At 42.4% G+C, this 27,761-nt stretch overlaps 1 protein-coding gene across 2 annotated transcripts in view; it reads right to left on the minus strand.

The window, feature by feature from the left end:
- LOC122790475 (zinc finger protein 521-like) overlaps positions 1-27,761 on the minus strand; it is a 3,214,752-nt gene that overhangs the window by 1,092,294 nt on the left and 2,094,697 nt on the right. The window contains exons 21-24 of one of the 2 annotated variants that reach the window (XM_044058016.1): positions 22,852-23,025; positions 6,887-6,949; positions 6,626-6,679; positions 6,339-6,512 (exon numbers count right to left, since the gene is read on the minus strand). In XM_044058016.1, coding sequence (XP_043913951.1) covers positions 6,339-6,512; positions 6,626-6,679; positions 6,887-6,949; positions 22,852-23,025 — 465 coding nt within the window. Of the gene's footprint in view, positions 1-6,338; positions 6,513-6,625; positions 6,680-6,886; positions 6,953-22,851; positions 23,026-27,761 lie in introns of both variants that reach the window. The other variant, XM_044058015.1, reaches the window with a different exon arrangement.

Below are 27,761 nucleotides of genomic sequence, written 5' to 3' on the forward strand. Positions count from 1 at the left end.
TACTAGGGACGCTTCTTCAGTAGCTTTGTTAATATTATTAAACAATATGTTGAACAGTAAAGGGCCTTGAACAGATATCCAAGGTATGAGAAAGCAGACAAACAAAAGAGGAACAGATCTCATTTCCATCACTCTGCATCTGACCACAACACTCTTCCCATGAAAATAACTTGTGCTGCAGTCCTCCACATCTTCAACATGCAGAAATAACCCAATCATTCTCAACGACTCAAATTCAGTCTGTATATTAAAAGTAATCTACCTTCATTCTAATGCATAAGAAAATATGTCCATTTACACACGGCCTTATGAGTGTTAATTTTATCTATACCCACAAACGTATGCAGTTCACTAAAGCAAAATCAGAAAATGCAAGATGGAGAAAATACTGAATAAACTTTATATCAACCAAAACAAAACTTAGAATAAAGACTTAATTATATATCCAGGCCAACAAGCACCTATATAACCTGCTTTACAAAACTACTCTTTAGTTAAGAGTTAGACGAAGTTCACCAATAAACAGCAAAGATGCAAACATAAGACATAAAAATGAAGATGTATAATTAATCATCAGGAAAGTCTCCATAAACAGGCTGTATTCCTGTGGAAATTTGGAGGTTGGGAAGGAAAAAAGCGATATCTGAAAAGTTTAACAATATTTTAAAAGGTAGTAAGAGTAGAAGCATCTTGGAAAAAAGCTGTGGTGGCTTTTACCCATCATCATATACACACATTCCTATTTCAAATCGTGATTAGAAAAGTGTTTGCACCTATACTACCTAAGAGAATGGCAAAGGAATTGCCAAAATTGATAGATATGGATCAATGTAGTTTTGTGGTGGGAGGTAAAAAACTGAACAATGATGATTCAGAGGGAAGCAGTGTGTAAGAAAATACCACTACTTTTACTAGGTCTTGATGCAGAGAAGGCATTCAGTAGTCAGCTGGGATTTTATGAGTAAAGCAACAGTAGTACTTGTGTTCGTTGACAGAAAAATAGGGTTAATTAGGATAACATGTAAAGGGCCATAGGCAAGAATTAAGGTGGGAGGACTTCCTCTTTAACAAGCTATGCTTGAAGAGATGAACCAGGAGGGGTATCCCTCCTTCCTTTTCTTATTTGGCTTATATTTAGAGCCACTGGCAAAGAAAATAAGACACTCACAAACTCAAGGAGGTAAATGGTAAAGTAATCAAAAAAAGCTAGCTTTATTTATCAGACACTATTCTGTACTTGAGAAATCTACAAAAGGGCATTTTGGTGTTAAGGGACATTTTTGAGACTGTTTAAAGTCCTTACATGATATGACTGAGAATCTGTTCCAACCTGTGCCTTACATGATATGAAATAATGAAGATAAAATACAGGTCATAGTGTAAACATGTATACACCCATAAACTGGTTCAGCAGCAGCCATATTTATGGGGGTACAACAAGTTGAAGCATTTGTATGTATGAATTGAAAAGTACTTATTCTAACAGCCAAAGTTAAGTGGGAAGAGACTACACAAAAGATAACCTGAAATGCTACAAGCTCTTGATTATAGACATGGACAACAGGACACAAGCAGTGAGAGTTTGTCTCCTGGTGGCTTGACAGACCAAACAAATGCACTCTAAAATACAACAAGCAATGGTAATCTTAAGAGACAGGTTTTCCCAAAAAAGGTTTAGAAAAAGGCACAAAAAGCTGATCAGATTTACACAAGCTTTGGGTTCTATGCAAGCAGAAATGCAGCTGCCTGTGCATGCCTAGTAGGTGAAGTTTGTACTATCCTTTATTTTGAAAATTTGGAAAGACTGGCAAATTAATGACTTTAATATTGGATTCTGAAGTCACCTTTGGCAAGAAAGATGGACTGGCCCGCAGGACAATCTGTCTTTATGGAAAACTAGGTAAGAAGCCTTAATAGATAGTGCCTGAAGCTCAGAAACCCTCTCGGCCGAGTTAATTGCCACCAAAAATGCAGTCTTCCATTGTAAAAACTGCAAATCGACCAAGGTAGCTGGATCAAATGAGGGGGGGGGGACCAAAGCCTACAGAACAAAGGTAAGATCCCAAAGAGGCGTAGGGTCTGGTCCTTAACGAAGGACAAAGGTACATTTCAGAAAGGCTTTACAAAGTTTAGCCAGAGCTAAGGAGGCCGAATTTTCATCCACATGGAAGTTGGAAATCAAAGCCAATTGGACCTTAATACTACAGAAACTAGCTCCATAATTAAAAATATCTGCCAAAAAATCCAAAATGGCAGATACTGGAGCTGTAAAGTGATCCAGGTCATGCTGAGAAGCCCAGATCGAAAAATGCTTCCATTTGTAGAAGTCTTGTGAGCCGCAATCAGGATCTTCTTAATGGGAGAAGAAAGCCCAGGAGTCCTGACTATCATGGAAATTGCAGCAGCCAAGCCATGAGCTTTAGGCTGACTAGATCTGGGTGAGGAGTCCCTGATGGGTGCAAAATTAGATCCAGGACCGGATCCAGAGTCCAGAAAGGACGCACTATACAAGACCACAGAGTGGGGAAAAAAACTTGAGACCAGAATGGGGCAATGACGATGAATAAACTTCCCAGCTGCCAAGCTTTCTGAATGAACTTGGGAATAAGATGAAGCGGAGGATACACATATAGTAGGACCAGAGGGCCAAGCATGAACTAGAGCGTCTCTGGGAGACTCCCCTGGAGGGGAGCGATCAGAGTGAAATACTCACTGTACTTCATGATGGAAGAAGAAGCAAAGATATCGCAGCAAGGCAAACTCCACTTTAGAAAGATCTTGTCCACTACTAACGGATTCAGAGACCACTCATAAGGTATCAGAATGGATCGGCTGAGCCTGTCTGCCAGGATGTTGGATTTCCCTGCAATGTGCGTTGCCACCAGAAATGCCTGGTGGAGATCACCTACTCCCACAATCTCATGGGCTCGCAACAACAGTAACTGGTTCCCCCCGTTTGCTGATGTTCCAGACCACTGACATATTGTCCGTATGCATGGCAATAGTCCCAGGAAGAAGAGAGGCATACAGAGCTTACAACACCAAAAGCAGTGCCCTCATCTCTAGGATACTGATATGCAGATTGGTCTCCAGAGCACACCATGTGCCTTAGACTGCCATTCCAATGAAATAACCTTATAACCTGAGCAGAGAGGCATCCATGGTTGTGGGAGAGGGAAGAATAAACGGCAGACCCAGAAGAAGGCCCTGGGACTGGACCCACCAAAGAAGGGATTTTCTGCAAACATGAGACAGTTGAACAGGATGGGACAGAGGAAGGTCTAAGCAGGGACTATTGAATCGCTAAGGTCCACTGCAGGACCCTCATATGAAGGAGTGTAGTTGGGACAAGGGGAATCGTGGGCGACATGGATCCCAACTCACGAAGAACTAAGCTTGCCAGGGGTGACTGGGCTAGAAGAATGCCCTGAGCATTAATGATGGAGTGAAGACAGTCTGTCTGGAGACAAAAAAAAACTTTGCCTTGTATAGTGTCTAGTCAGGCTCCTATGAAATCCAACACCTGAACTGGTGTCAGTTGGGACTTGGTGAGATTCATGGTAATACTCAGGGATGAGACTATATGAAGAATATAATTCCTAGTCTGTATTAGCCGATGCCTGAGGGAGCACAGAGGAGACAATCTTCCATGTAGGGTAAGACCTCAAATCTCTGCAGCCACAGGTGAGCCACCACTAACGCCATTACTTTGGTAAACACCTGAAGGGAGCAGTAGTTAGTCCAAAGGGGAGTACTCTGAACTGAAAATGATTGTCTCCCAGCCAGAAGCAGAGAAACCTCTGGGAGTGCCTGTCCATCTTTCTTGATGTGGTAGTACACACATCCTGGAGGCCCACCGAGCACATCCAGTCATTCATCTGCAGGAAAGGTAGAATGGACTGGAGGGTGACCATCTGAAACTTTGTCTTGACAATGGACAAGTTCAGGGTTGACATATCCAAAATGGGTTTTAAGTCTCCCATTTTCATTGGCACCAAAAAGAACCTGGAATAAATGCCTGATCCGGACTAGTCTGGGGGGGACGGACTGTATAGCTTGTTTTGCAAGCAGCCTGGCAATTTTTACGGTTGCCTCCTCCTGTTGACCAGGTGGAACGTCCAGGAGGTGTCTGGGTGGAATGAGGGGATGAAGAAAGGGGATAGAGTAACCTCTGGATATGACCTACAGAACTCAACGATCATTTGTAATGGACTCCCAGGCTGTTGGGTGCAGAGATAGGTGCCCCCCAACCTTCTCCACTGCGGAAAGGGTCTGTCTGGAAAAGCATCCTGAAACCCTTGGATCTTTGGATCCTCTCTGCCACAACAGTTGTGCCTGTTGTATCCCCCTCTGTCCCTGGGGGGAAACAGTATCCAGAGGGTCATGAAAAGAGCCCAGAGACTTCCGAAACCACAGCTTCTTGACCCCACGCTGATTCCTTGAAAAGGATTTTTGTGGAGAGCAGAATCGGATCCCGACAGCAGACAAGGTCTTCCTGTCCTTCTTGCTCTGGTTTAACATGTCACGAACAGTTTTTCCAAACAAGGTGGAACTATCATACGGAGCATTCATGAAAGATGCCTTGAAGGGCTCCAAAAAAGCACAAATGTGGAGCCAGGCATGCTGCCTGATGGCCACACCAGTCCCCGCAGCCCTCAAGGCACCCTTGGTAGCATGTGAGAGTAGCTTCATGGACATATTCAAAACAGAAGTGAGGGTGGCCATATGGCAGGAAAAGACCTCCTCCTCTGCCAACAAAGACCCTGGGCAGACTCGGTGACCTCTTTGAACAGGTCCCTCTGCAGTCTGACATGTGTCAGGTACTTAATTCAGTGCACATAAGGCAAAGATAGCTGAACCGTAGGCCTGCTTTTCAAAATGATCCATCACCAGAGACTCACTGTCTGGAGGGTGGACCGAGGAGCTCTCCTGAGCCAGTTTCTTCTTAGTGGCAGGTGCAACCACCATGGCATCGACTGGGGACCCCCTGGATCAACAGGGCTTGTTGGATGGGGCACTTAGAACCTTCTCCGGGCATTTGGGGATGGGCTCAAACATGTCCAGTTCCTTCCATGTCCTAGTGGAGATAAGATCCACCAAGGATATAGAAGGTCCTGTGCCAAACACCTGCAGGAATACAGACTCATCAGAATTGGGCTTGAGGGGTAGACCACCCACTGCATTGGCTAAGGATCCCCATGATGTCCCCAAAGGAGACATCCTCCAGGGGTGATCGGGGGAAACCCTTCCCTTCCTCTAAGTCAATATCAGCCCAGCTTAAGTCTATTAGCCATAGCAAATGAAGGCCAAGCACGCGCGCAGACACACGTGCGCGCACACACACACACACACACACACACACACACACAGACACACACACACACAGAGACACACACACACAGAGACACACACACACAGAGACACACACACACAGAGACACACACACACACAGACACACACACACACAGACACACACACACACAGACACACACACACACAGACACACACACACACAGACACACACAGACACACACACACACAGACACACACACACGACAGAAAAGGACATTTTTTTTTTTTTTATACTGACCAACGCCGAGATGTGTGAAGAGAAGGTAGGGGTTAGAAACACAGACATTACAGAAAGGAGAAGATTAAAAAAAAAAAAAAAAAGACAACACTTTCAAACTATGGAGCTTAGAGCAGTTTGAATTGAGTGGTAAACGAGATTTGGGGGGAGAAGGGCATTATGGGTATGGAAGGAGCTTGGACTTTGGATCTGATGCTGGAGTATATGGCCAAACTGGATCTGTGCCAGATCTGAGTCCCTCAGGTTGAAGACCAAATGAAAACAACAACTTCAGATCTGTATTTACTGGCAAAAAAAAATAAATAAATAAATAACTATAAACCTAAGAAGAAAAGTTAAAAGAAAAGTCCATAAGGAAAATTCTAGGCGCTGATACACTATCCATATATTACATTTACTATACAAAGCACTACTACTACCTTATTTATATATTTTTTTCAAAACACAGAATGAAAAATATCTCCTGCTCTTATTCAAAATTAAAGCAATTCCCTTACCAATAAAACCTTTTGCCACTCTTGTAATTTACGATCTAGATCCCTAATTTTTATTGAAAATAAAATGTTTTCATCTCTTCTTGGCATTCTCTATGTAAGACGGACTGTCCAGTATTAACAACCTGGTTACCAATAAGGAAACAAATACATAAATGCTGAAATCAAGAACCTGCTCCAGGCATTTGGAAAAGACAATGCCCTGTATATATCAGGTCATTACAGTAGAGTCTACTACTTTATAAATGGCTCACCTGAATGTCGTCGCAGAACGTGTTTATTCATTTCTGAAGGTTTGCAGAATCCTTGGTTACAAAACGTACATCGATGTGGCCTGTACCTCTGATGAACAAACTGTATGTGCTTCCGCAGACTAGTTCTCCGAGTGAAGGTTGTTGCACATAAAGAGCACTGAACAACAATCCTTGCTTTTTAAGGAATAAAGCACACAAACCAGTTTCAGGCAGTGCTGTAATGGCAATGTTTTGTGTGAAATCAAAGACAATCTTTTAAAGACATTAAATATGGCATGTGCACTTACCTTTCTTCTCTGTTTTAAGGATGTCATTTTCTGGCAAAATCTGTACCTTTTCAGCTGTGAGAGAGAGAAAGACTAAAAATTATTTACGGCAATGAATACACACAAGTTACTGCTATATGAAACGTAACTATCTGTAGTCCAATTTAACACTGTCAAAAGAAGTTTCTGTTCATTTAGTGTAATAAAATAATTAGCACCTGAATTCATGCAGAACTAGAAAGTGCAAGACAAACTAGGACGGTCAAAAAATTAAAACGTCACCTGTACTTTTATCTTCCACCATGGATTCAAAAGAATCGCTCCTTACCACATTCTGCATCACTTCTGCTGTGGAAATTTGAGATATTTTAGATAAGGAAATCCATTTTTATCTACAAACAAAACAATGCCTGCACAGCTAGAATACATCTGCAGAAAGATGCACCACAAACTGACACAAGAATGAAAAAATGTAGAGAAAAACTTTGGTTAAGTTTGTTAATGACAGTTTAATCATACCAACATTATGTCCATCTTATCGGTTTGTAATATGGGTAATCTGGGACACTGTTTAAGCACTCTTAAATTATATTTCAGTACATTTGCTTACATGCATGAGATGACAATATGCCTATCCAGTATGCTCTTCAAGTGCATTAACATTCTAGTTCATCGACCATCCCAACTCACATTTCTGCCATTTCACCACATATCTCATACCCTTTGAATGCCTCTGCAGATTCTTCCTCTACCACCCATTTCAAAAGCCCAATTACATCTGGCCCACAACCCTCTCTGTGAAAAAGCACTTTTGGACAGCTAAGGAGTAGTCCAGTCCCTATGATCAGCTGCCTGTGTCCTCTGCTTCCTCTCTGTCCTTTCTATTCAGAATAACCTCATTTCATCTCCACAAAATGATCTTGTGCACCCCCATGTCATGTCTCCCCCTCCCCCCAAAACTCTTCCAGTCTCAAGCGAGGAGAGTTCAACTGGTCTTATTCGTTCTCCTCCATCCCTCAAATCTTTACAACAGCTTTCCTCTACATTTCTTCTAACAGCCTGATGCCTTTTTCTTTATAAGGTCATGAGAACTACAAGCAGGACTCAAGCTGTGGTCTGGCAAAGACCCTGTGGAGGGTAAGCATTACCTCTGATGGTTTTAAAGACCATATGAACATGCTCCCCAACTTTCTCTATGTTGCTGCCTCTGCCACTTCTTTCTGCTACAGTGGTCCAGTCCAGGTGTGAGCAACAACCTCAGGCCCTTTTCTCCTCTGTGTCAATTCCACTCGATTACCACTGATAATTCACACTAGGCTTGCTGTGGCCCAAGTGCCGCCATACATTGCAATGAATCTTAACCATCACTTTTGTGTACACCTGTTCAGCCGTTACAAAACATTAATCAGACTTTCTACTCCATTCTCCAGTGTTGCACCTACCCTTGCATCATAAGCAGAGAGGACAAGATTTACAACTACCCATTCGGATATCCTGACACAAATACCCTGAAGAATACTGGACTAGGAGAAACTCCTGCAGCATTTTACTACTCATTTTCTCCATTCCTAACATTGTCTCACCCTCCACAATCTTTGCATCTTACCAATCAAGCATACAGCTATTCAACTCCTGTCGTGGTCCTACCTCCTCCACCATCCAGCTATTCTAACAGCCTCCAGTGACACAAATGCAAGACCTTGCAGAAGTCTACACACACTGTGTGTACTGGTACCCTCCTGTTAAGTTCACTTGTAACCTAGTCAAAAACTGTATCCGGTTTGACTGACAGCTTCCACAAACCCATGCTGGCTCCTGTTCTAGAGATTGCTGTTCTTGAGAAATGCTTCTAAACTTCTCTCAGGGCTATCTCTGTTGATGTCCCTGCCACTGTTAGTAAGCTAACAAGCCTGTAGTTCCACAGATTTTTCCTGTTCCCCCTTCTACAAGGGTACCACAATTGCTGTCTTCCAGTTCTCTGGCACTTCTGCACTAGACAGTGATCTGTTGAAGCTCTTCATCGAGGACTGCCAAAACACAGATCTTTTAGGACTGTCATAAGCCACCCAGCTGGTTACTGTGCTTTAATCTCCCTAACAGTGGATATTTGTTTATGAAAGTCCTTTCTCAATCTAGTAACTGTCCACCGCTACCATCATTCTGGTCTTCCCCCTCCCATGGCGGCATACCCCTTTTCTTTGTGAAAACTGAAGCAAGCTGTTTATTCAGTACCACTGCTCCCCCATAAGTCTTCTGTGATCTCTCTCCCAGCTTTGTGCAGCCACCCCTCTTTCAGTTATGTATCAAAAAAGTATTTGCTTCTCTTGATTTCCCTCCTAGAATTTATTTATTTCTATAATCTGCTTAACTACACTGTTTACTCAGACACCACTGCTTTATTTCAGTTAGAAGTTCATGAACTACTACTTACACTGTGTATAGATATTTAAATTATACTGAAATATGTTGTTCCTACAGCAAGAGCCATGGCAGCAGTATGATATAATCAACTTCACTTTTCTTAAGGACACTTCTGCACAGAAGTACTGACATTCTGAACGCTTCAGCAATGTTTTACTGTAAAAAGCATGGTCAACATAATGGACAAAGTGCAACAATGAAAGACACTAGTACAAATTCTGTTTAAAAAATTCAAAATGACATCTGGAAAAAAAAAAACTGTGGTGGGCTTTCACCCTCACATGACACAGGGCAAAGTATTTAACCCCTTTACATAACACATTCGATTCCATGTTACATCTTCAACTTAAGACAATTTTCCCCTACCCTTTGCAAACTTATCAAAAATAAAAGATTTTGAACAGCTGTGAGCCACTTAAATTTATCTCTAGATCTCCTATCCTATTCCAAAGGACAATTACTTCCTTTGTCCCTGCAAATTCCTCCTGGCTGGTTAAGTCAAAAAGTACAGTTGTGTACACTTACCATAAATGTAGATGTTTGAGTGTATTCACTGCTGCAGTCATTACATTTGGGTAATCTGCTGGCAGGTTGCCCTCAGTCGGCCTGAATTCCAAAGTCTTGGGTCCTGCGTCGGTTGCGGTCTCCTCTTCCATGACGTCAGGGGTATAAAACATGCAGCAGACGCCATTTTCTTTAGTTTTTCTTGCCCTCGATGTCAGGTGCCCCCAAAAAGTTAGCAAATGTATATATATATATATATATATATATATATATATATATATATATATATATATTTATATATTTACACATGCATCAATATAAACTTTACCTTCATCTACAAGCAAATACACCACATAGGTTGTAGAAGATAGAGAAGGAAAGATAAACTCCAGAATGACAGGGGGATGGTGGAAGGGTAACCTGGACTGCAACGGTTAGAATCCCAAAGTTATGGTTGAGGGGCTGGAGTTAAACAGCATTAGAGCGGCTATAAGACCCTACAGAAAATACAGTTTTGTACCTACCATAAATGTAGATGTTCGAGTGTTGACACTGCTGCAGTCATTACACTTGGGTTATCCTGCCGTCAGGCGGTCCCGCAGTCGGCCAGAGTTCCAAAGTCTTGGTCCGGCATCGGTTGCTGTCGCCTCCTCCCTGACGTGTGCGACAGGGGTATATAAGATGCAGCCAACGCCATTTTCTTCAGTTTTTCTTGCCCCAGATGTCAGGTGCCCCCAAATAGGTAGGCAATTCAAATTGCTAGCAAACAATACAAAAGAAAAGCATACAACCATTTTTAGTTACCAGTAAATACCCCCATAAGTAAAAAGGTTAGATGCCCCTAAGTAAGTATCACAAAGTAAGAGGGGAAGGAGGGAGGGTAACCTGGACTGCAGCAGTGTCAACACTCGAACATCTACATTTATGGTAGGTACAAAACTGTACTATGTTCATCGTGTTACACTGCTGCAGTCATTACACTTGGGTGGGATCCCAAAGCTGAGGTAGGGAGGCTGTATCTATAAGGCATTAGGGGTGGCTATAAAGCCCTGCAGTACAGCAGTGGCAAAGCCAGCTCCTGACTTGGAGTACAAAGGCAGATGGTAATGTTTGGTGAAGGTATGCACAGAACTCCATGTTGCTGCTTCCAAAATATCCTTGGTAGGTACTCCTCTGAGGTAGGCAGATGAAGTGGCTGTTGCCCTGGTGGAGTGAGATCTAATACTGCTAGGTACAGGTTTCCCATGGTGGGTATAGCAGAAACGTATACAGTGTCCTATCCAGTTTGAAATAGTCTGCTTTGAAATGGCTTTTCCCTGTGCTCCTGCAGCGTATGCTACCAATAATTGCACAGATTTTCTGAAAGCTTTGGTTTTGTCCAAGTAGAAGCGTAACTGTCTGTGAATATCCAAAGAATGTAGAAGTTTCTCCCCTTTGTTCTGTGGTTTTGGATAAAAAGTTGGCAAGTGAATAGTTTTTAGAGCCACACTTGATACCACCTTTGGCATAAACGTAGGGTTAGTTTTTAAAGACACCCTGTCCTGGTGGAAGATGAGGAAAGGTTCCACTGCCATTAGTGCCTGTAATTCTGAAACTTCGTGCTAATGTAATTGCCAGTAGCAGAGCAGTTTTCCAAGAGATGTATTTTATTTCTGCGGTGTTAGCTGGCTCAAAAGGAGGTAAAGTTAATTTTTCCAAAACAAAGTTGAGGTCCCAAGTTGGTGTAGGGGCTCTATGGGGCAGTCTTATGTTTTTAGCCCCTCTGAGGTATTGTTTGAGCAAAGGATTAGAAAAAATTGGTGGATCCGTGTTGTAATGAGCAGGGATAGCTAAGGCGTGGATCTTGATGGATGAAAAGGAGAGGCCCTTGTCCAGCATCTCAGTTAAATATTGCAGTATCTGAGAAATGTTTGGGACAAGAGGGTCAAGGCTGTGCGCCTGGTTCCAGGCACAGAATCTCTTCCATTTATCCGAGTATGCTTTCCTGGTGCTAGGCCTTCTGGCCTCCAGAATGACATCCATACCAGCTTTGGAGAGATGCATTGCTTGCTTGACTAGAGAACTTTCCATGCAGCTAGGTTTAAGGTCTTTAGCTAGATGTGACGTATCTGATTGTTGTGCTGTGTCAGCAACTCTGGGATTTGAGGCAAAATCCAGGGTGGTTCTTGTGCCAAGTTCTTTAAGACTGGGTACCAGTGCTGGCGTGGCCAGTCTGGTGCAATCAGTATCATTTTTGGCTTTTCCTGCCTGGCTTTTATGAGTACCTTTGGGAGGAGAGGTAAAGGAGGGAAAGCGTATACTTGTAGTTTTTTCCAGCTGAATGAGAGGGCATCCACTTTCCATGCTTGTGGATGGTAGCTCTTTGTGCAGAATTTCTGTAATTGGCAGTTCTTTGGGGAAGCAAACAGATCTATGTCCGGGCTCCACCATTTTTGTGTTATCATTTTGAATATTTGTGGATTCAGTTCCCATTCGTGTGGGTCCATACTGTTTCTGCTTAGGTCGTCTGCCAGCGTGTTTTTCTCTCCTGGCAGGAATTGTGCTTGCAGATGAACTTGGTAGTTTAGAGCTGTGTTCCATAAGGTCATGGCTTGTCTGCAGACGGGGTAGGAGTGTGTGCCCCCTTGCTTATGTACCACATAACTGTGGTGTTGTCTGTCTTTAGTAGTAATTGTCCTGGATGCAGTAGGTCCTTGAAAGCTATAATAGCATTTTGTACAGCTAGCATCTCTTTTTGATTGATGTGGAGATGTCTTTGCTCTGTGAGCTACTCACCCTGGATACATTTTCCTGCCATGTGTGCTCCCCAAGTGTAATCCGATGCATCTGTTGTCAGTGTCTGCCTGGCTGTGGGTTGAGTGAAAGGCTGTCCACTTGTTGAGGTGACAAGCTTATGCCCACTATCGAAACTCCTGTTGTAGGCAAGAAATTAGTGGTATAACCGTTTCCAAACTCTGACAGTGTTGAGACCATACTCTCTTTAGGTACCACTGTAGTTTCCTCATATGCAGTCTGGCATACGGAATTAGTAGTATGCAAGATGCCATGTAACCCAAGGCCTGCAGAATTTTTCTTGCAGGGAGTTGGGTCTTTGTTGCCATTAATTGAAAATATTGAGTCAGTTGTCCTTGCTTGTCTGGCATGAGATAAGCCATCTGGGCCGTTGTGTTCAAGCTGGCACCCAGGAATATTATTTGCTGTGAGAGCACTAGTTTTGACATCTTTTCGTTTACTGTGTACCTCAGGCAACTTAATAACTTTTTTTACTTACACCAGATGCATTAGTAGAATGTCCTTGCTCTCTTCTTGAATCAGGCAGTCGTCCAGGTATGGATAAATTTGAATTCCTTTTTGCCTGCAAAACGCAATTACTGGTGCCAGGCACTTTGTGAAGACCCTGGGCGCAGTAGATAAGACAAAAGGCAGTGCAGAGAATTGATAGTGCATTGAACCAGCTAGAAATCTGAGGTATCTTCTGCAGTTTTGTCTGATAGTGACATGCAGGTATGCCTCTTTGAGGTCCAACGTCACGAGCCAAGCTTTCCTGCCCAGCATGGGAAGAAGCTGCTGTAGTGAGAACATTTTGAATTTTGGTGCATCCAGGTAAGTGTTTAGTGTAGAAAGGTCTAGAATGGGTCTCCAGGCTTTGTCCTTTCTGGGAACCAGAAAGAGTCTTGAGTAAAATCCTTGTCCTTGTTCCTGTGGTGGTACCTTTTGAATAGCTCTCATGTCCATAAGTGCTGTAATTTGTTTTTGAGCCTCTGCCCATTGATTTGGTGGCAGATTTGGCATTCCTTTCAGCCTTGGCAGGGAGTGAAAATGGAACCTGTAACCTTGAGATACAATGATGAGAGCCCATTTGTCTTTGGTGATGCAATGCCAGTTGTGATAGAAAAGTGCCAGTTTTCCTCCTAAGGGGGCTGCCAAGAGAGAAATGTTTGGCAGCTGTAGTGGAAAGTCATTGAGTCTGTTTTTTTATAAGGTTGAGGCCTGTCTTCGCCTTCTTTCTGGCTTGGTGTGCCCCATTGTCGAGGCCTGTAAGGGCCTTGTGTCTGACCTCGACCTCTTGGACATCTGTATCTGCCCCTTTGAGGTCTGTCTGTGACAGGAAAGGACCAATTCTTTCTTGGCCAATTTCTGCTAAAATGAGGAGGCTGAACCTGTAAGAAATCTTTCACCGTTTGCATAGATTTTGCCTTATCCTCCATCTTCTTTAATACCTCCTCTGCCTTAACTCCAAACAGTACATCCCGCTGCAAAGGTGCATCCAATAATTTGAACTTAACATGATCTGATAACGTATGTTCTTTTAACCAAGCATGCCTTCTAATGACAGAGCCTGTAACTGCTGCTCTACAGGAGGCCTCAAGGAATCAAACCCACATTGCAAAGCATGTTTTCCCACTTGTTCAGCAGCATGCAATAAATCCTGCATTTCTTTTAAGTTAGGAGGATCTGAATCTGGAAGCATCTTTTGTTTCAACTGAGACATCAAAAATTGCTGATATTTTAGCATGTGAAACTGGCAATTCAAGGCTCTCATTGCTAAAGTTGCAGACATATAAACCTTCTTTCCCCATCTGCCTAAAGCTCTGGAGTCTCTGTCAGAGGGAACTGGGTTTTTTTGCTGACGAGGCCTTAATCCCTTTGGGTCCTTGAGAAACAGTTTCAAGGTCAGCAACACGGCTTTTGTACTGAAATTTGTGAGAGTCAGGGACTCTGCAATATCTATCAGGTTTAACTGGGGCTGAGGGTAAGGAGTCAGGGTTCAAACTGGATTCAGTGTACACGACATCCACAACGTCTAAGACTGGCGGGATAGCAAGGGGTCTGTGTTGAGGCAATAAAAGGAAGTCTCTGAGCCTTTTCTTGGATTCTGAGTAATCCTGACCTTCCCAATGGAAATGCTCCCTCCCTCATGGTATGTAAGGTTTCCCCAAAGGAGTAATCCTCAGGCGGAGAGGCTGATGGAATTGATTCCTCAGCATCAGAATCCTCATAAGGGGATAAAGAATATCCTAGGTCCGAGGAAGAGTGAGGAAATGGAGACCTGGTCAGAAGATTCATAGTCTGCATCCTGTCTGGGCCTTTAATCAGGAGGGGGATGGGACCCCCTGATCAGGGTGATTAGGTCCTCGGCCATTTTTAGTATTTGTTTCTTAGGCATGGAAGCCTGTCCTGGAGAGAGCTGCTGTTTCTTTGCTTTTAAGGGGGGCTTAAACTTAACAGAGGGCTTAATGGTAAACTGGGTAGGTGTGAAAACACCCTCTGTAACTGTGGATTGCTCAGCTACTTCGATTCCCTCTGTAGGTATAGGATCGGTAAGCTGAAGACCTAGTGCGTCCGAAGGCCCAGCCAGCTCCACGTGGGAGTCTGATGCGGTCTGTGGTTCTGTGGAAGCGGTCGTCAGGGGCTTGTGTAGGCACCTCGCTGAAAACCAGACAACCGGCGACCGGCTTAGAAGAGGCCTCGTCATCAGTTTTGGGCCTCGGATGCCTGTCCTTGTCCTTGCACTTTTTATGCATTGCGGTAGTCAGAATTTCTGACGGGCATGGTGTAACTGAATTTTCTACCAAAATAATGTCGGGCAAAATCAAACCGACATTTAATAGTGTGCTTGTTAAACCTAGCACAAAACCGACAATCAGTGACGTCGTGGTCAGGGCCTAGGCATGGAATACAATAGGAGTGGAAATACTTATGAGGTATTTGCTTCACACAAGAAATACACTTATTAACTTTTACTGACATCGGTCTGAGGCAAGAAAAAGTTTCCCCAGCAGGGTACTTAGCTTTGTTAGAAGACTTCGGTTCTGGATTCGGAATGAAAATCTTAGGAGTTGGCCAACCGGCACTTGCGAACTGCTTCTGCTTCAGGCACCGTGTGGCAAGAAAGACTGAAGAAAATGGCGTCGGCTGCATCTTATATACCCCTGTCGCACTGATGTCAAAGAGGAAGCGACAGCAACCGACGCCGGACCAAGACTTTGGAACTCTGGCCGACTGACGGCAGGATAACCCAAGTGTAATGACTGCAGCAGTGTAACACTATGAACATCTGCAGTGGCAAAACTTGCTCTGGATTTAGAGTAAAGAGGCAAATGATAATGCTTTGTAAAGGTGTGAACAGAACTCCAAGTAGCAGCCTCTATAATGTCTTTGGTTGGTACTCCCCTTAGAAAGGCTGCTGAGGTAGCTGCACCTCTGGTGGAATGAGACCTAATGCCCTTGGGCACAGGTTTACCATGGTGTAAGTAGCAGAAATGGATGCAGTGGCTTATCCACTTTGAAAATGTCTGCTCTGAAATAGCCTTGCCCTCTGATCCTGCAGCATATGTCAGTAGTAATTGCTCAGTTTTTCTTAGAGCTTTAGTCCTGCTTAAGTAGAATCTTAGTTGTCTGTGTACGTCCAAGGAATGCAACCACTTTGAAAATGTCTGCTCTGAAATAGCCTTGCCCTCTGATCCTGCAGCATATGTCAGTAGTAATTGCTCAGTTTTTCTTAGAGCTTTAGTCCTGCTTAAGTAGAATCTTAGTTGTCTGTGTACGTCCAAGGAATGCAGAATTCTCTCCCCCTTGTTCTGTGGATTTGTTTAAAAGGTTGGCAGATGAATTGTTTGGTTAAGAGCCACACTGGAAACCACCTTAGGCATAAAAGTAGGATTTGTCCTCAGAGATACCCTGTCTGGGTAAAATATGATAAAAGGCTCTATAGCCATGAGGGCATGTATCTCTGAAACTCTTCTTACTGAAGTAATTGCTAGAAGCAGAGCTGTTTTACATAAGAACTTTATATCAGTGGTAGCAGCTGGTTCAAATGGAGGCAGGGTGAGCTTTTCCAATACATAACTGAGGTCCCATGCAGGCAATGGTGATCTTCTAGGAGGCCTTACATTTTTGGCTCCTCTAAGATACTGCTTTAGTAAAGGATGAGAAAAGACTGGTGGCTCTGTATTGTAATGAGCCGAAATGGCAGAAGCATGGATTTTAACTGATGAGAAAGATATGCCTTTGTCAAGCATCTCAGTTAAGTATTGCAATATCTGAGGAATATTTGGTTCTGCAGTATCAGTTCCTTGTGCTTGATTCCAAGCACAGAATCTCTTCCATTTATCAGCATAAGATTTTCTAGTACTAGGCCTTCTGGCTTCCAAAATGACATCCATCACAGCTTTACTGAGAGGTGTTGTTTGTATGACTACATGATCAGCCATGCTGCCAGGTTCAGAGTTTGTAGTTGATTGTGCAGGATCGGATTGTTTTGTTGGGACAGTAGTTGTGGTCTTTGAAGCAAGGTCCAAGCTGGGTATAGAGACAAGTTCCTTAGGATTGGGTAGCAGTATTAGTGGGGCCAGTCCGGCGCAATTAGCATCATCTTTGGTTTCTCTTGTCTGACTTTTAGGAGGACCTTGGTGAGAAGAGGCAGAGGAGAAAAGGCGTAAACTGATAGGTCTTTCCAAATGAAGGATAGGGTGTCCACTTTCCATGCTTGTCAGTGATAAGTCCTTGTGCAGAATCTTTTCAATTAGCAATTTTGAGGAGAGGCAAACAGATCTATGTCTGAGCTTCCCCATTTCTCTGTTATCATGCTGAAGACTTGCGTATTTAGTTTCCACTCGTGAGGGTCCATAAGGTTTCTGTTTAAATCATCTGCCAGGGTGTTTTGTTTTCCTGGCAGGAATTGAGCTTGAAGATGTATTTGGTAGGTCAAAGCTGTGTTCCACAGTGTCATGGCTAACCTGCAGAGGGGGTATGAGTGTGTGCCCCCTTGCTTGTTTATATACCACATGACTGTGGTGTTGTCCATTTTTATCAGTAGTTGTCCTGGATGAAGTATGTCCTTGAAGGCTGTTAAGGCATTTTGAACAGCTAGCATCTCTTTCTGGTTGATATGCAGATGCATTTGTTTTGGTGACCATATACCCTGAATGCATCTTCCTGCCATGTGGGCCCCCCCAGGCATAATCTGATGCGTCTATTGTCATGGTTTGGCTAGAAGGGGATAGTGTGAATGGCCATCCCATGTTTTGGAGACATACCTTTGCCCACCACAGAAACTCCTGTTGCAGGAAGGGAATGAGAGGAGTCATTGTTTCCAGACTGTGAGAATGCTGACTCCATAAACTTTTTAGGTACCATTGAAGTTTCCTCATATGCAGTCTTGCATATGGAATCAGTACTATGCAGGATGCCATGAAGCACAGAGCCTGCAGAATTCGTCTTACAGAAGACTGGGTTTTTGTTGCCATCAATTTGAAGTAAGTAGTCAGTTGCCTTTGTTTGTCTGGCGTGAGGTAAGCCATCTGGGCAGTTGTATTCAAGCTTACACCCAAGAATGTTATCTTCTGAGAGGGTACCAGTTGTGATTTCTTGTCGTTTATTGTGTGACCTAGGCATGTTAGAAGTCTTTTCACACACGCCAGGAGTCGAAGAAGAATGTCCTTGTTCTCTGCTTGAATGAGACAGTCGTCCAAATAAGGATATATTTGTATACTACTTTGTCTGCAAAATGCAATTACTGGTGCCAGGCACTTTGTAAAGACCGTGGGTGCAGTAGATAAGCCAAAGGGCAGTGCAGAGAATTGGTAATGCACTAAGCCAGCCTTGAATCTGAGGTATCTTCTGCACGATTGTCTTACTGGGACATGCAGGTATGCCTCTTTTAGGTCTAAAGTCACCAGCCAAGCAATCCTGCCCAGCATGGGCAGAAGCTGCTGCAAAGTCAGCAGTTTGAATTTTGGAATGTCCAGGTATGTGTTCAAAATCAATAAATCCAGTATTGGCCCCCAGGCCTTGTCCTTTCTGGGTACCAAGAAGTGCCTTGAGTAAAAACCTTACTAAAACCCCCTGTTGTCCACCATGGCAGTAAAACTTGATAATAAAATCAAAACTTTAATAAAAAGAAAATGACATAAAACAAACAGTCCTCAGTCTTCCGATAAGCGCTTTCGGCAAATATGCCTTCCTCAGATCATATAAAAAGGACTGTTCAGCTTTTGTATTTATAAGGCATCACAGACATTCATCTGTGACACGCCCTTGTTGCAAACCAAAAGGAGGCCAGCTAGCAAAGAGGTATAATTTCCTTCATTATAATTAAAGGCGCAGTACTTCTTTTTACTATGAGATTGTATATGAGAAAACTAGTAGCTATGAATGTGAATACATTACATGGATGAAGCAACACTCAAGTAAGCTTGCTGATTGTATTCCTTCTATTCCTAAGCGCAGGTTTTAATGGCACAATGGTATTCAATTAAAAAGCTTATTACAAACTAGGAAGGAAGACAATTTTGGAAGCAGGAGGAAAGGGATGATAAAGAGCAGCATGTGCCCCCAATGCCCCTTCATGGAGATATGGGTCAACTTCTCGATCAGAGAAGTGCCCTATGCGTCAAAGGGAAAATTTGACTGTAATACTAAAAGTATAGTCTATTTGGCACAATGTCAAGCCTGCCCAGCTTTTTATATTGGGAAGTCAGACAGGAAACTAAAAGAAAGGGTTTATGAACACCTTTACAGCATTAGAACATCAAAGCAGGAAAATGCTCTGGCTAGACATGCGAGTGCTTTCCCATTACACTCTTTTAAATTTATAGTGTTTGACCAGGTTACGAGTGATGGAAGGGTTGGCCCTAGTTCATTATTCCTAGAAAAACTGGAACGAATATAGCAACTTCGTACTAGGACCTGCTACCTGCCAGGACTGAATGAAGTTTATTCCATATCTTGCATCCTTAAACTAAAGAGTTTAATGAGGTGAATATATACATTATTCACTTCAGCCTGCAAGAAAGGTTTCATATTTTTGCTTAAACAGGGTATGTTAAATATTTATCTAAATAGTCAAAAATGTACTTATTTGTTCAGTTAGGTATATACATGTTTATACATATACATGGTTATTCACATTCACTTAGTTATCTACACATGAATGTGTTTGCATTTAGAGTTGTTTATGTGAATGTGTACACTCTTATTTCATCTTTTATCATATTCACCAGACATCCTTTACAGGATGGATTTCTCTGCTCCAGTCTTTATAGCTTTTTAGCTTGATGGTTTTAAATTCAGACAACATGGGGCTAATGTAAGTGTTTTGTTATATATGTTGCTTCATCCTACTTTTTAGAACTATGATTATTAACTAGATGCTGTCTGGTTTGATTCTCAGCTAGAGCGTCTTCTGCGTGGAGACATACGTGAATGGGCATACCTTCGTTGAAGGTTGTGCGTCAGGCCTGGCAAACCGGTACGTAAAAATCAACTGCCAATCATTAGTGGACCGGAGTTCCGCTGTGGCGACCCCTAACCGGGAAAAGCCGAAAGACACAAAAAAATTTAAAGTTATTTAAGATTTTAATACTTTTTCACACAGTGGTAAAGTATTTTATTTTATACTCTTTTCAATTTTACACTTCATTCTTGACTTCTCACTTTTTACTTTTACCTTAACTATTCGTTTTAATGTTAGCAAGGTTTTTAAATATTTCTGAATATACTTTTAAAAAGTCTTTTAAGAGTGTTTTCGAACTGAATTGAGAGCTATATTTATATTTACACATATACAAATATATTTACTGCATACATACTTGTTTTACAAGAAGCTGGATTTTTAAAGAAGCATACAATGGGTTAATTGTTCTTTCCTGCTTACCTTGGGGGCGGGTTTGCCATTTGCTTGGAGGAAGTTGATGTGGTATCAACTTGTATATACTGTTTGAAACATTCTTGTTGCAACTGTCTGATGAAGTCTCACTAAGGGGTGAGACGAAAAGCGCTTTATGGTTACTGTTTTTTATTGTTTTTATTGTTTGTTTGAAGCAAAGTCTGAAGAATAAACTTTGGAAACTACTACTGTGTGCGTGCCTCAAGCCCTCTTGCCTGCATTCCTGTTTTTGTAGGACCCTGTAATATCTGTCAAGCTTACTGGGAGCTGGAGGTAAGGATTCAGGGGGGACAAGCTTGACTCCAAAAAAACATCATCCACAATGTCTAAAACAGGGGGAATGGCTAAAGGCCTGTGCTGAGGGAGAAGGAAATCCCTGAGCCTCTTTTTTGATTCTGAGAAGTCTTGACTCTCCCAGTGAAAATGTTCCCTCAAAGTATGCAAGGTTTCTCCAAATGAATAATCCTCAGGAGGAGATGCAGATGGAATAGGCTCCTCAGCATCAGAATCCTCATAGGGAGGTATAGATAATTCCTAATCAGAAGAGGAATCAGAAGAAATAGAAACCTGATCTGAAGATTAATAATCAGTGTCTTGCCTAGGCCTCTTACCAGGAGGGGGATGGGTAGCCCTGATCAAGGTAATAAGGTCTTCAGCCATTTTGATCATCTGTTTTTTAGGCATAGAGGACTGTGCATGTGGCTCATGCATCAGTTTTTAGTTTTAGAAATTGCTTTTGTCATTGGTTTTACAGCTGTCGGTTTGATATACAAATGTTGAGGTCTGAATACACCCTCAGAAGCCGGTGCCTGCTCAGCGGCTCCGGACCCATCCAAGGGAGATACATCCGTCGGTCCAATACCTAGAGTATCTTGCGGCATGCCAGACTCCACATGGGTGTCGGTAGAGGCTTGCGACTCGAAGGTAGTGGGTATCAGGGGCTGCAAAAGCGCCTCACTGAGTACCGGCGAACCAGCGACTGGCTTAGGAGAAGCTTCGTCGTCGGTTTTGGATCTTGACTGCATTTCTCTGTCCTTTTCTTTGCGTTTTTTATGTACTCCGGTAGTCAGATTGCTATCAGACAACATTTCTAGGTAGTTACATCTGTTTCCAAAATACTTTGATGCAAAAATATACCAACACTTAATAGTGCGTTGGTTAATTCTAGCACAAAACCGACAGCCAGGCATGTTGTGATCAGAGCCTAGGCAAGGAATACAGTATAAATGGAAATCCTTATGAGGTATTTCCCACAAGTACTACAATTATTAATTTTTTCTGACACTGGTAAAAAGCAAGAAAAAAGTTTCCCAACGGGGTACTTGGCTTTAGTGAAGACTTTGGTTCTGAAACTCAAACTCGAATATTTCAGTAGTCGGCCGACCGGCACTTACGAAATGCTTCTGCTTTGGGCACCGCGTGGCAAGAAAGACTAATGAAAATGGCGTCGGCTGCATGTTTTATACCCCTGATGACCTGACGTTATGGAAGAGGAGACAGCAACCGATGCAGGACCCAAGACTTTGGAATTCAGGCCGACTGAGGGCAGCTTGCCAGCAGATTACCCAAATGTAATGACCGCAACAGTGAAACACGAAGAACATCTACCAGGCAATGTTTTTACAGCTAGCCATAGCTCTCAACCTACAAGCATTAAAAAGAAAAATCAAAGCGCTAGGGTTTAGTGTTTAAAAATTATAGCAGGTGGTCAGAGGAGGTGCACTTTCCTGTTTTTCACAACAAATGGTCTTTATACAGTAGACCTTTTATAGTTAGTGCTCTTAATCTTTCTATAGGGACCATTTATGTATTTAATTAAGCAAGCCCCCAGAAACAAATCCAGCGCTATGAGGATCATAAATGTAGGACAAGGAAGGCTAAATCAGTGGGCCAAAATTATAGCGCTATGCTTAAATCACACCAGTTGACAGGTTTGTACCTAGCACTTGTAAATGCACCGGTCAACTTTTTAATGTATAATACACTGGGGAAAAAGTCAGCAGGTGACACAGCACAGTGCAATGGATTTCACTAGAAGTGCAAGACACCATCTGAAATTCAAATGAGACTCAGAAAATTCTGGAATCCACTATTACACCTTCAAAGTACTTTTGCAGGGACCCCCTCCCCCATGTTCGCACGCGTGCACTCCCTAAACTCCTGCTACGTACATACACTAATTCACGAAGTACTAACACCTTATTATAGAAAGGGAAATATTCCAAAGTACTGCAACCTCAGACTTGGTACTGGGTCCCCCATTTCGTATTTTAAGCCCAGTATTTCTGAGGATCACAATTACAGTCCTTGGAATTTCAGTGGGTATTCCTAGATAAAAGATTTACAGAAAACTATGAACAAAGTATCTGAAAACTGTTTGGGGGCCTTCAAGACTCCTGGGACTAGCATTATTTTTTATTAACTTAAAAAAAATTTTAAGTAACTGAATAGGCACAATACTCTTGTAAGAAATTTGCAATGTGACATAATAAGCCTTCAACAATAGTTGAAGGCCATCAGCTGCTCTACGATTTTTCCCTACAAAACTTTTCTTCTGCCGCTGAAGAAACACCTTTTAAAGTATTTATAAAGAATGTGTGAAATACCTCCATATAAAATATGCCTGTGCTTGGGTAAAACATAATATTAGTACCTCCATGACTTTTCTGAATATGTCTTCTCAATTCTGATGGTCGGCAGTATCCCTGGGGACAAAACTGACATTTGAATGGTCTGTGCTTGTAATGTACAAACTGAATATGATCCAGCAAGCCATTTCGCCGAGCAAACTTAGTTCCACAAATTTGGCACAGAGTGTCTTCTTTTCCTGTAAAAGAGAAGATACTTGCATCAGTACTGACTCGTACCCAATATGCCAACTGGTGAAAAAAAATTCAGAATGTTTTTGACTGTCTGCCTCCCTCTAAAAATGTAATAATTTGCTATATACTTCAAGGTGTTAACCAAACAGGTACAAAACTACAATTAATTCCTAATGTTAAAACTAGAAGTGGTTTGGGGAGAAACGAATAGTATGGTGCTTTTTTGTTTTAATTATTTCACTGGCTAGTCAGTTTTTCTTTATGACCACATGCACAAAATGAGGTCAGTGTAGGCACTGCTAATAATTTACATACACAAGCGAAACATTAGAAGAGCAGACATTTACTTCCATTATGGATTTACTAATAAAGTACATATGTTAAATTTTAAATGTAAGGTGTGCCATCTTCAAGGCGATACACAACTGCAAACGTGCCCAAGAAAATGCTAGATAAAAAAATCTGGCTATAATATGTAGTACTGCACAAATCACAGCAAGTCAAAGACATACAAGTCATAACACTTTTAAGCAACTAATGACAGCATTACAGTACTATTCAATTCAGATGGGGGGAGAATAGGCTAATACACCAAAGCCCAGGTATAGGACTAAACAGCAAATTAGACGACAGGAGTCTGAGGGATACTACAGATGAGAATGCTGAACTGCATAGACATGAAACAGAATAAATATGAAGAAAGTCAAGAGACAGCAAAGAAGAAAGGTCCAGGAAACAAACACAAAAGTATGAAAAGGCAGGTGATGAAGCTGAAGATTAAAGTTCTAAGGGAGAAAAGTGGCTTTCCATTACAACTGCAAGAAATGACACTAAGTCTTACAAATGTAAAAAGTAAACTTTGATAAAAGCATTATGAAGGTAAATTATGAAACGTGTTACATTTTTAAATCTATCTTTGCAGACGTCTCTACACCCCTTCTCAGCATAGGTGTTGCTCCACTGTAACCCTTCTACTTAAGTAGTACCTCGATGGTCTCTGTACCTCAGAAACAGGACACTCTGAGTTACTGCAACCTCAGACTTAGTATGCATAGCTTTCTACATTTATAGTTACAGTCTCATAACGGAGTATCACAATTATGACCATAACAGGCACTTGAGAAAGGAATATCAGTGATGGGGAAAAGGATTCCTCCCCGTTTGGCACAGATGGATTAAGTCCTCAATGTTTCTCAGATGACTAGTGGCCGATTAACAGCATGGGCACTGGAAGGGAAGAGAAGACAGGGACAGAAACAGTGAATGGCAACTGCCAGCTCACCAATCCTAGGGGGAAGAAGGCGGCTCTGGCTCACCACTATAGTTACACCCATGGAGCAAGAACTTTAACACAGCACATAGTGCAAAGCAATATGCAGCACTTAGTGAACCGGAAAGTAGTATTTGCGGAAGTACACACACACACTCCTAAAGTTAGGCAGCATGTTGCAGGGTCTAGGGATTTGCTGAGGGGAGAGGGCCTGGAGTAGGCCATTCCATACAGCCTGCTCTCTACCACCTGACTCCCACTGCTGGAGAACCAAATAGGCCAAGAGGGCTTCCTGGTTAGGAAAGAATGGCCCACAAAACTCTAGTCCAGCTTTGAAATGCCCTACTTACCTAATCAGAAAGAATGGGCAGACTGCGCACTGGTAATGCAACCATCAGGCGGGATCCTGGGAAGAAAGGGGGAAAAGGGAGTAAATGCCAAAAACATGAAGCAAGTAAAACAATGAGAAAGTCAAGAAAGGAAATTTAAAAGGAGAGCAGGGGGAAGCTAGCAAAAAAAATTAAGTTATGTCTTACCATAACATTCCACCTGTGTTGTCGATCTTCACTGTGGGCTCAGGACAGACTCGGTCATTTACTTCAGCTCATGCCTTCCAAACTCTCAAGCTAAGCTCTACCCATAATGCTCATCTCTAAATTAACACAGATCCAGTTTGCCTAAATTAGTGGCATACAGACAGTAAATAAAGAAACTAGACCAAATATATGTCTATTATGAAGCCAGTCTTGGAGAAATTTGATCCACTAAGAGTTTCAGGCTGAGGGAAAGGGGGGGTGGGATGTCGAGGATTAGTGAAGACTGACAACACAGATGGAACGTTATGGTAAGACATAACTTCTTTATCTGATGTTGTCAATCTTCATGCAATCCTTGACTGTGGAAAACAGTCACCAGCTACCTGAATTTTGGGAGATCTCATGTTAGAATATTCCTGAGCACCAATGAGCCAAATGATGCATGTCCCTTAAAGACCTGATTCAGTTTGTAATGAGTGATAAAAGTATGAGGAGATGACCATGTGGCTGCTGCACAAATGTCATCTAAAGAAGCTCTGGCATGAAAAATTGCAGAAGTTGCTACAGCTCTAGTTAAATGGGCTTTCACAGGATGTGGTGGTGAAGCCCCTATGAAAGACAAATAAAGATGATACAATCTCTGAGCAATTTAGCTAATCTAACCATGGAAATTGTTACCTAAAGAGAGTGAGGAAAAGATAAACAGTCGGACAGATTTTCCGATATCTTTTGTTCTGTGAAGGTAAAAGTGTAACTGCCTGTGAATGTCTACTAAGTGTAGACAGTACTCTCTCTTATTGGTGAAAATAGGGAAAAAGACTGGTAGATGCAAGGTTTGATGATATTAGATTCTGAAACTAGCCTTGGCAAGAAGGAAGGATTAGTCCTAAGGGAAACGCTGGTCTTTTGAAATATTATATGGAGGGGGGCTTGCAGGACAAGGCTTGAATTTCCGATACGCTTCTTGTGGAAGTAATAGCTAATAAAAACAAAGTGTTCCATGTCAGCAATTTTAAGTCACAAGTAGCTGAAGGTTCAAAAGAGGATACAGTACGAGATTGTAGGACTGAGGATAAATCCTATGGAGCAGTGGGCTCTTTAAAAGGAGGCCTTAACATTAAGGTTCCCTTCAAAAAGTACAGTTTTGTACCTACCATAAATGTAGATATTCGAGTGCATACCCTGCTGCAGTCATCACACTTGGGTTATCCTGCCGTCAGGCGGTCTCGCAGTCGGCCCGAATTCGAAAGTCTTGGTCCGGCGTCGGTTGCTGTCGCTTCTTCCCTGATGTCAGAGCGCCAGGGGTATATCAGAGGCATCCGACTCCATTTTTTTCAGTTTTTCTTGCCCCAGATGTCAGGTGCCCCTAATAAGTAGGCAAAAAAAAAAAAAAAAATATATATATATATATATATATATATATATATATATATATATATATATATCTATATGGAAAAAAATAAAAAAAAACCCTTGGGTACAAGCAAATACCAAATACACCACAGAGGTAGTATAGAATAGAGTGGTAAAGATAGGCTCAGCTAGTTCAGAGGGGATGGAGGGAGGGTAACCTGGACTGCAGCAGGGTATACACTCGAACATCTACATTTATGGTAGGTACAAAACTGTACTATATTCATTGTGTTACCCTGCTGCAGTCATCACACTTGGGTAGAATCCCAAAGCTAAGGATGGGAGATGGAGTCAAACAGGGTTAGAGGAGGCTAGAAGACCCTGCAAAACTGCAGTGGCGAAGACAGCTCTAGTCTTAGAGTAAAGTGGTAAGTGGTAATGTTTGTTGAAGGTGTGTACTGAACTCCAAGTTGCAGCTTCCAGAATATCCTTGGTTGGCACCCCCCTGAGGAAGGCTGTAGATGTAGCTGCTGCCTGGTAGAGTGGGGCCTTATGGTAGCAGGAACTGGTTTTCCATGGTGGGTGTAGCAAAAATGTATGCAATGTCCTATCCATTTGGAAATAGTCTGTTTTGAGATAGCCTTTCCTTGTGATGCTGTAGCATAGGATACAAAAAGCTGGTCAGATTTTCTGAAACCTTAGTTTTATCCAAGTAGTAACGTAGCTGCCTGTGAATGTCCAAGGAATGCAGGAGTCTTTCTCCTTTGTTCTGTGGATTTGGAAAGAAGGTGGGTAAATGGATGGTTTGATTTAGAGCCACACTGGATACCAACTTGGGCATAAAGGAGGGGTTAGTTCGTAGAGAAACTCTGTCTTGATGAAAAATGAGGAAAGGCTCTACTGCCATTAGTGCCTGAAGCTCTAAAACTCTTCTAGCTGAAGTAGTTGCTAGCAGCAGGGCAGTCTTCCATGATATAAACTTTAAGTCAGCTGAGAAAGCTGGCTCAAAAGGAGGTAGTGTGAGTTTTTCCAGAACAAAGCTGAGGTCCCAAGTAGGTGTTGGTGCTCTCCTGGGAGGCCTAATATTTTTGGACCCTCTGAGAAACTGCCTTAGGAGTGGATGTGAAAATAAGGGAGGATCAGTGTTGTAGTGAGTGGAAATAGCTGAGGCGTGGATTTTAACAGATGAAAAAGAAAGCCCTTTGTGTAACATCTCAGTTAAATATTGCAGAATCTGAGGTACGTCAGGCTGAAGGGTCTTTTGGCCTTTAGCTTGGTTCCAGGCGCAAAACCTTTTCCATTTGTCTGAGTAGGCTTTCCTGGTGTTGGGCCTCCTGGCCTCCAGAATAATATCCATAACAGCTTGTGAGAGAGGACCTGGCTGGTTGCTTAGGTGATTTGCCATGCAGCCAAGTTTAAGGTTTTGAGCTGGCTGCGTAGAATCTGATTGTCTTACTGTGTGAGCAGGTGGGTAAATTTGTGGTAGAATCCATGGTGGGCACTGGGCCATATTCCTTAATAGTGGGTACCAATGCTGACGTGACCAGTCTGGGGCAATGAGTATCATTCGGGGTCTCTCCAT

The sequence above is a fragment of the Protopterus annectens genome, chromosome 16.part0 (genome assembly GCF_019279795.1).
Source record: "Protopterus annectens isolate FY-2018-M chromosome 16.part0, PAN1.0, whole genome shotgun sequence".
NCBI classification, from domain to species: Eukaryota; Metazoa; Chordata; order Ceratodontiformes; family Protopteridae; genus Protopterus; species Protopterus annectens.